This window comes from Macrobrachium rosenbergii, chromosome 26 (assembly GCF_040412425.1).
Source record: "Macrobrachium rosenbergii isolate ZJJX-2024 chromosome 26, ASM4041242v1, whole genome shotgun sequence".
Classification (NCBI taxonomy): domain Eukaryota; kingdom Metazoa; phylum Arthropoda; class Malacostraca; order Decapoda; family Palaemonidae; genus Macrobrachium; species Macrobrachium rosenbergii.
In genome coordinates this window covers 14508508-14518507 of record NC_089766.1, presented here as the reverse complement: position 1 = coordinate 14518507, position 10000 = coordinate 14508508, and the positions used below count along the sequence as shown (strand labels likewise).

The following is a 10000-nucleotide window of genomic DNA, read 5'->3' as shown; positions in this document are numbered from 1 at the left end:
GCATTTTGTTATTACTACTACGACTCTTACTACCACTAATAATAATCGTAGTAGCACTTACAGAAGGCATGAGCCTTGTATTGTTCTGCGCATGGGTTATATAATGGATGAGCTTACAGCACTTGTTACTGCCTCCCCCCAGGACACACACACACACACACACACACACACACACACACACACACACATATGTCTGCGAATGGCTTTCCACTGCCTGAATCCAACATTGCTTATCTTAGAAAGTATAATCATTTTTTTATTATCACCATTCTTTCCATTATCATTTAAATTATTTATCCTCCTAATAACGTTATCAGTGATTTGTAGTGAACATTGTATTTATGTATTCATTTGCACCGACATATATTTACGTTTTTCTTGCGTATTTTTTATTATATTTTTATTGTATTTCAAGAGTGTTCAAGAAAATTCAATAATGAGATCATGGGTGTATTTCAGTATCTTAGTGACGTATCTTAGTGACTGAGCTGAGAAAAGTATTCGTGTAACGCAGAAGGGGAAAATTTGTATTAAATGTCCACACAGTGCAATAAATACTTATCACATTTTAATATTATGAAGATTTCAAATAATAATAATAATAATAATAATAATAATAATAATAATAATACAGAAACGGTGTCTCGTGGGAAACTGAATATTGCAGTTATTGTCAACATACGGAAGAGAACGAGAAGTCTTACCAAAAGTCACAGTCACTTAAAACTTTAAAAATAAAGAAAACACAACACACGACTAATTTATAAAGTTATTACAGAAATAATAGGGATACACTAGAATTAAGCATAAAAGGTAACATAAGATAAGATAAGAAGTTTAAAAGTCATATTTTTACATGGCCACCTATACCAAATTCACAGAAGTGCTATCAGGCGTTTGCGTGGTCCCGACATCTTGAAACTCCCAGAACGATTTAAAATTGGGATCTTTCCTAGATAGTGACCCCCAAGGGTTTTCGGGGGTCGTTATCTAGGACCAATATTTCTTGGGGGTCATTATCTTTATGATGTTTACAGTCTCTTGTTTATGTTTTAATGTGATCCCCAGGGGAGCCATTTGTAGGGGTGCTGGGGGGTGCGGTCACTTGCCCCCCTCAAGACACTGATGGCCCCCCCCAAGACTTGGTTTGCCCCTAGCCTTTGAAATAATAATAATAATATTATTATGTGGGTGGGTGTGGTACACCTGTTTGCTGCTTTATTAACTCAATACAGCTTCAAAATGCTCCACCCAACCCCACCCCACCCCACCCATACCATAAAGTCTAAACCTTTGCACCCCAACCCAAGAAAAATCTGAAATGACGCCAGTGGTAATCCCCAACGGGCTTGTACTAAACACGCCGCAAAGGTGAATACATCCCGGGTTAAAACCCTTGGGGGCCACTCTCTAGGAAAGATCCTAAAATTGTCCAAGTAGAGAAGACCAGAATTAAATGCCGGAGAAACAGCTGTTATATTTGGTGGACGTCTCCTTTATTATTATTCTCAGGATACGGAAAAGAAAGACTCGTGGTTTATTTTCGAGATTAAAAAAGTCATTGCCACTTAAGACTTAAAAATAAAGAAAGCTTAATACGTGATTCATATTATATATTTAGTACAGTTTTTTTTACAAATATTTTACAAATATTCATAAAATTTGAGGATTTATCGTAGACCAGTCTTTACCTATGTTGGAAGAACTCAAGGACTCATTGTAGACCAGTCTTCATAGATATTGGGAGAATTCAAGGATTCATTGTAGACCAGTTTTAACAAGTATTCGAAATTCAAGGATTCATGGTAGACCAGTTGTTGCAAATATTCGGAAAATTCAAGGATTCTTGGTAGACCACTTGTTGCAAATATTCGTAAAATTCAAGGATTCGTTGTACACCAGTTTTTGTAAGTATTCGGAAAATTCAAGGATTCGTTGTAGACCACTTTTTGTAGATATTCGAAAAATTCAAAAATTCATCACCAGTACAAACTGCCAGCTGGACTGCGCTCGCGTCTGTGCTACAAACTAGGTTGTGGCGACTGTGGAGCCATCTACCTGGGAAGTTGACTTGAAAATTTGCGCTCGAGACCCAAGAGCATTTCGGCACCTCGTCTCGAACAGGAACCATTGATTCAAGCATTATGGGTAATCCGGAGTCCCGTAAGTATATGCACTGCGGACTTGACTGTTATAAAGTGTTGCGGGAGTTTCGAGGTGTTGGAACCATACGAACATTTAATCTACCGAAATTAGGACAACACGACCCTCCTGAAATGTTGACACCCCATCGGGTAGGCTAAGGAGAAGATCTCAGCGACTCCTGGTGTGGACGCAACAGCATCAAACATGGTAGTTAAATCCACCCGTTAACTGCAACCCACTCGGGTAGATGACTGTTTACTTTGTACTTTCATTCCCTCACTTTGTAACTCAGCAGATGACCGCCAGAGTGCAAGTCAAAACGTCAGAGGAAATAAAACTATTACGTTAGAATACCTTTACATGACCTTGGGAAACTTAATATATCATCTACACGCTAAAAAGAAGGCTATAAGACGTATTGAGCAGATTCAATACGTACTAATGCTGTGGGAACGTCTGTTGTATGCGATAATCAAGGTAACAATAAACCCCAAAGGTTTTCGATAAACTCTACGGTACCCCCTTGCCACATTTCACTGACTACTGGAAGTGTGAAACGATCGAGCCGTTCCAGAACTTCCTGGAAGCCCTTGGGTGCTGGAGTATTGGGAAAACGTAACACATTCCTTGAATGGAAAATTGTGTTTTCCGGCGGCTCTTATCTGCTGTGTTTTCCCCTCCAAGTTCGACGCGCTGGACTCGTGAATTGCGTTGATTTGGAATAAGTGCGTCGTCATGTGTTGACCAATTACTTTTGTTTAGGTTCTCGTTGAATTATTATTATTATTATTATTATTATTATTATTATTATTATTATTATTATTGATGTCACTTTTTATTCACATGTCTTTAAATTCTTCTTGGTTTAAATTATTATTATTGTTGACGTCATTTTCTATTCCAATGATATTTAAATTCTCCTTGGTTTCCATTATTATTATTATTATTATTATTATTATTATTATTATTATTATTATTATTATTATTATTTGCGCAACAGTTCCCCGAAGCCATTGCTTCAGTAAGTTGGGAGAATGCACAAAAATTCACGTTTTTAGAAACATTCGAAAAATCACGACGGAGAACCACAATGAACATAAACGCAGTAACAAGCGCTTCAGAAGTTTCTAATGCCTGGAACTGGAAACATCCAGAAAAGGGCATGGATTGCTGCGGAAGCTCACACAAAGAGAGAGAGAGAGAGAGGGGATGCCTTCAACAAGTCGGTGGAAAACGTGCCATGAAAGGACGAAAGGAGAGAGAGAGAGAGAGAGAGAGAGAGAGAGAGAGAGAGAGAGAGAGAGAGAAATAGGGAGGGATAAGAAGGGGAGAGTGAGAGAGAGAGGAGGGGAGATAATCACGATTGAAAGTTGAACAAACGTCAAGAAAGAAGGAGCTAAGTAGAGGAAACGCCGATTGAAGGAAAATGACAGAAGAGCAAGCAAATAGGATGAGAGAGAGAGAGAGAGAGAGAGAGAGAGAGAGAGAGAGAGAGAGAGAGAGATGGGTGGGTGGGGGAAGGCGCTCAGGTTAGGGACAGCCATGCCCACGAGAGCAGCTGGGAAAGGGAGAAAGAGAGGGAGCGAGGGAGGGGGAGAGAGAGATAGAGAGGGAGAGAGAGGGAGTGAAAGAGAGAAGGAAAAGCCGAGAGCGGTACAAACGCTTCTGTGTGGCCAGTCAGAGAGCGACCTTTGGAGCACGAACCCACGTTCTGAATGAGACCCACACTCAGCAACCCTTCTCTCCTCACGGAAGTTTTTATTGTAAGTACTCTCTTCTTCAACTTCTCTAATGGATAAGTAATGGGGAGATTTAAATGGGAGAAAGTCTAAAATGGAAATCAAAGGATTTAATGATGAAAAAAGGAATGAATAGAAATAAGGAGGTCTTTTACGATCTTATTTTTAAGAAATGTGAAGACAGTTTTAATAATGTCGCCACTTCAGTCAGTTATCTCCTTTTTTAAAGGAAATTATCTTGGGAATACAAAACTCTTTTTATGAGATAGATGAAGGAGGAAATCGAAAGTTTATTGTTGATTTTAATCGCCACATCCGATCGGGTATTCGTCTGGAAATAAAATATTTTTTGTGAAGACAAAAATTGCTTTCATGGAGTAAAGGCACAGTCTTTGTACATTTTTGTGAAATGTTTGATTATTCATGATTCTTAATATACATTTTGAAGGACATTATTCTTACAGTTATATAGATTTGCCGGGTATCTTATTTTCAGTTGGTGTGTAGACAGTAGTAATAATGATTTATATGAATTAGAAAAATTAAAATTAATTACTCTCACAGATGGTTGGGAAATGGAAACTAGCACAGATTACTGATTTTACTTTTTTCAGATTCTGATTTAAAGGAAATGTGAATTCAATTTTAGTGATACAGTTAGCATTTTTAATCATACATTTTTTCTTCAAGTACAAAGGATTATTTCTATATGAGGCCAGAAAATAAATGTGGTAAAGAATACAAAAGCGCGAGGAGGTTATTCTTTAAGGAAAAGGGAAGCAGTTGGGTCTGTTGTGTATAATTAAAAAAGTTGAAGAGTAACTGAAAACACTTCTGCCCTTTAGCTGTCGTATTTGAAATAATTAATTTTTAGTTATGCACACACACACTAATATATATATATATATATATATATATATATATATATATATATATATATATATATATATATATATATATATATATATATATATATATATATATATATATATATATATATATATATATATATATACATACATACACACAATATATACAATATTGAAACAGTGAAAAAAAATGTAAAAGACTTCATGTATACTAACAAGCAGTGAACAAATTAGAAAAAATGGATCGTATACATAGAAACAGTTAACGGAATATACATAAAAACAATACAGCGGAATATACGTAAAAACAGTACAGGGCACATAAGGCCCTAACATGCTAAAAAGCAGTGAAACAAATGAAAATGCCTCGCATAACAAAAAGCATGAAAGAAATGTATAAATCATCGTATACTTGATGAAAAGTTAAGTAGACCTTAGTTTTACCAGACCACTGAGCTGATTAACAGCTCTCCTAGGGCTGGCCCGAAGGATTAGACTTATTTTACTTGAAAACAGTGGAGGATATATATGGGGCAACCTTGTGCTTAATGAGAAATTAATACGGAGATGGCACACAAGGAAATCTTCAGCGCATGTCGTAAACGTTAATGAGGATATGATATATAGAGGAACATGTGCAAGGGGTAAAGGAGAAGAATGGAAATGCTTCTCATTACATTCCCTGAGAAGGGTGTGTTTTTCGTTTCGTCTGTCACTGTGTCTGCGTGAGTTTTTTTTTTTTTTTTTTTCCTCTAACGATTCACCCATCCAGACAGGGGCTGGAGCCAGGATTTTGTTTTATCACCTGTATTTACACTGATAGGTGTTTAAAGGAAATTGTAGCTGTCTGCTGCTTGTGAAAGAAATCGGGAAGGAAATAGCACTTGAGTTTGCGCAGTGTGGACGTGTAATAAGGAAAGAAAACGTAAACGCTGCAGAGTGTTTGGGAAACTGTGGTAAACACGTAGCATTCTCCAAACCATAAACATTATCACCATTGTTATTGTGGTAATGCTGTCTTCTCTGTCTTAGTTTGATATTTATTTATTTATTCATTTGTTTAGCTAAAGAGATGTCTTACAACGATTGAAATCTCGTATTTTAAGATATTTCTATCAGCGGAAGAACTTATTTTAAAATTGCGCGTTGTGTACCTCAGGTCGTTTTTAATGTGAATATTTTTCTCTTTACCTTTTTCTCTTTCAGTAACTACCTTTCCTTTACTGGTTTGGCTCCATATAGTACTTCACACGAATCTCGTTACACGTACAGATTTCCTTTCTCCAATCTCATTTTTACCTGCCTTGCATAGTTTTCCCCATCCTTCTGTTGTAGGTTTATTGTTGTTACTGGATTTCTATCTTGTTTATCGTTTCTCAATATTTTTGATATTTTCCTCTCCCAGCTTTTTGTAAAAAGTTGTTGAGAGTTGCAGTTTTTATGTCTTTCTTGGGCACATTCGTCCATCTTCCATCAGAGCATCCTTAACTATTTATTCCATAGAACTGGCGACTGAATTATTAAATAGTTACCTGGTTAGTGCACTTCACATTTTTGGGCAAAGGCCCTACCCGAGTCTTTGAATTATGCCCTTACTGTGCGGTGTGTGTCTTTTGTCCTTGAAGCATGCCGTGTTGCCTTGAAAGTCTGACGTTTGACCTATAACTGTCTGTAAAATCGTGACTCGAAGAAAGTATACTTGAATCTTTTCTTCGTATTGAATTCCATCGCTTTGAACTAACGCTGTTGTGTCATTCTTAATATGTAAGCTTCCGGGCTTTATTGTGATTTAGTGCAGCAATTACAAGATTGTCAAGTTCTATTGTGCTCAGTGGTCTGGTAAAACTAAGGTATACGTAACTTTTTTATTGCTATTTTACTGATTAGTGAAGAATTCTCAGATGGGTGCAACCAGGGTTTATGAGGCTTGATAAGGAATGATACTGGAATATCTCTTATCAAAGTGAGCTTGTGATTTCATTGGTGACATGAAAGCTTAAAGGCTTAATCGACTTCGTCATTGATCCTCGATTAAGAGAGGGACTCTCTCTCTCTCTCTCTCTCTCTCTCTCTCTCTCTCTCTCTCTCTCTCTCTCTCTCTCTCTCTCTCTCTCTCTCCCCGCCCCCGGTTTTTTCGTCTTCTTTTTCCTGCATGCCCTAGCACTGCGTCCCACCCCTATCACGACGAAAACATTGTCTGTCGCTTAATCAGCAGAGTGAGCAGCTATTTGCCTCGTCATTTTGTGGTGGGGAGGGGCGTGTGACTGCCCTGGTGCATAAGATTCTGCTGGCATCGCCTTTATACTGCGGAGACAACGCTTAAAGATTGTTGACTTGCTAGGAGTAGTCACATATTTTGAGACATGTGCAGTTCACCTAGTGTCGTCTCGCAGATGATGTGGTTTGCAAGTCAAGCGAGATTCAATGTTTGGGAATGTTTTGTTCTTTTTAATAGGATTATATAAACTTTTGTATGTTGGACAGATTTTTTTATCGGTCTTATCAGCAAGAATATGGAATTTAGGCCAATGCTGAAACGGAAATTGACAGTAAAAAAAAGTTTGAAAGGTGTAACAGAAGGAAAATCTCGCAGTTGCACTATGAATCAGTAGTCAGGAGAGGGTGGAAAGTAAGATGGAAGAAAGAGAATATGAACGGAGGTACAGTCAAAGGAATGAAACGGTTGCAGCTAGGGACCGAATGGATGACCTCAGTCTTTGCGACGCCCTTTTGTCATCCCACATCAGCTAGCAAGCCACATGGCTATACAAAGGGGAATGGGACGGGTACTGTTCGCACCTGGGAACAGCCTAAGACTTATGTCATGTTCGTTCTACTGATTTGTCGTAATTAATGCTTATTTTTTTCTATCCTTCTCTTGATGGTTCTCCGGGGTGGAAGATATATTGTTACATAAGCTAATTATTATCAATGCAATTAGTATTATTAGTATCATTTAGGAATATCATAGCCTAACCAAATGACAACTTACTTTGTCAGTTGTTCATTATTATCTCGTTCTTACACTCAAACTGCGCACCACTTACATAACTTATCTTTTCTTAATATTACTTTTTTTTTACATCAGGTCGTTTACCTCATTTAGAGTTTTAATTTAGTCTCTCTCATTTTCTTGTTGCACCCTTCTTACGCCCACGTTCTGTTGTTCGTCTTGCTTAAAAATACAAGTTCTTAATTGGTCCAGTCATGTTTTAGTTTTCTGTAAAAGAAAACTGTCGTGCTGGCTTTTTCTGTCCGTCCGCACTTTATTTATTCTGTCCACGCTTTTTTCTGTCCGCACTTTTTGTGTCCGCCCTCAGATCTTAAAAACCTCTGAGGCTAGAGGTCTGCAAATTATGTTGATCATCCACCCTCCAGTCATCAAACATACCAAACTGCAGCCCTCCAGCCTCAGTAGCTTTTATTTGATTTAAAGTTAAAGTTAGCCATGATCGTGCTTCTGTCAACTATATAGGATAGGCCACCACCAGGCTGTGATTAAAGTTTCATGGGCCGCGATTCATACAGATTGCACCGAAGAAACTTCAGCGCATTGTTTTACTTGTTTTCCACTGTTCCTTAAATTTCTACCTTTATTATTATGCTCTCTCTCTCTCTCTCTCTCTCTCTCTCTCTCTCTCTCTCTCTCTCTCTCTCTCTCTCTCTCTCTCTCTCTCATTAAGCAAGAAGTTTTCCAAGAAAATGGAATATTTTTCCGGATGCCATGGAAACGTCCCTGAAACACCCACATGCCAGGCGTGCATAATAAGGCTTCCTCAGCACATTAACAAATGGATGACTAAGGAGAATCTGTGAACACCCAGCAATATATAATATATGTATATATATATATATATATATACATACATACATATAATATATATATATATATATATATATATATATATATATATATATATATGTATGTATGTATATGTATATATAAACTGTCTAATCACTGGGAAACACTGCAATACATACATACATATTGCTGTGTTTGCGTGGCTCAGAGTCAGTCCGTTATAGGAGATTTACATATATTTTAAACCTTGAACCAAAGACTGCTCTCTCTCTCTCTCTCTCTCTCTCTCTCTCTCTCTCTCTCTCTCTCTCTCTCTCTCTCTCTCTCTCTCTCTCTCTCATACTCTTTATTTCTCTCACTTACACTTTCATTACATCACGCGAGTTTTACCTACCCCCTCTTCTCCACACTTGAGCACTTCCGATCTCCCTCTCAAATATGTTATTACTTAGGTTTTTCCTGCAGTATATATGTGTGTGTGTATGTGTGTAATTCATGCAGGAGCTTTTTTGAACGCAAAATGGTTCTAACGATAGATCCTGTCATATGCCGTCGTCGCCATCCATATTCATGAATTTAGAATTCGCTTTCCAGAACAGATTCATAAAAAAAAAAAAAAAACGAATTCCGTATCAGCGTCCAAGGGTAAAATTTCATATCGGCAAGAGTGTTGGACTTGTGAAAGTATATTATGAATGGGGGAGGCGCTTTTGTGTATTTATTATTTATTGGCTTATTTATTTATTTATTCATCTATCTATCTATTTATCTTATTTAATTATTTATATGTTTACTACATCCCAGGAAAGATAAATATCTTATTTTTAAGATATTTGGAGCTACTGTTCTCTCTCTCTCTCTCTCTCTCTCTCTCTCTCTCTCTCTCTCTCTCTCTCTCTCTCTCTCTCTCATATGCTGATTAACACTGTTCATTGCATTTCTATTTCTGTCTCAGGCATCCTTCTTTTTCTTAATTTCGTTAGGATGTGATTTTTTTTATATGTTTATTCACCTAAGTCGTCATTTCTTTCCTTCTGCTGTTGTCACATTTTTGTTAGCGTCCTGAACTTCGTATTTGAGTAGATATGTCTTTCCATATTAATTATAGCGTCAGCTTTTGGGGGGTCACTTCTTATCAAATTTGTTGTGCTCTGTGCATGTGCTGTTAGAGAAAAATAAAAGCTATGGTTTATTCGTCCCTGTTTTTTTAGAGGGAAATAAAAGCTACGGTTTATTCGTGCTTTTTTTAACGAAAAATAACAGCTACGGTTTAATCGTGCGTTTTTTTAGTGAAAAATAAAAGCTACCGTTTAATCGTGCCTTTTTTTTAGCAAAAAATAAAAGCTACGGTTTATTCGTGCCTGTTTTTTAAGCAAAATATACAAGCTACGGTTTATTCGTGCCTTTTTTTTAGCAAAGAATAAAAGATGTGGTTTATTCGTGCC

At 37.3% G+C, this 10000-nt stretch overlaps 1 protein-coding gene across 12 annotated transcripts in view; it reads left to right on the top strand.

Moving 5' to 3' along the window:
* Positions 1 to 10000, top strand: part of LOC136853069 (excitatory amino acid transporter 2-like) — a 224122-nt gene that overhangs the window by 176145 nt on the left and 37977 nt on the right. For 2 of the 12 annotated variants that reach the window (XM_067128322.1, XM_067128319.1), the window contains exon 1: positions 3673 to 3908. The exons of 9 other annotated variants lie outside the window; for them this stretch is intronic. Coding sequence is in view for 1 of the 3 variants with exons in the window: in XM_067128318.1 (XP_066984419.1) it covers positions 2145 to 2163 (19 nt within the window). In the remaining 2 variants the exon portion in view is untranslated. Of the gene's footprint in view, positions 1 to 2101; positions 2164 to 3672; positions 3909 to 10000 lie in introns of those variants that run through there. One more of the 12 variants, XM_067128318.1, reaches the window with a different exon arrangement.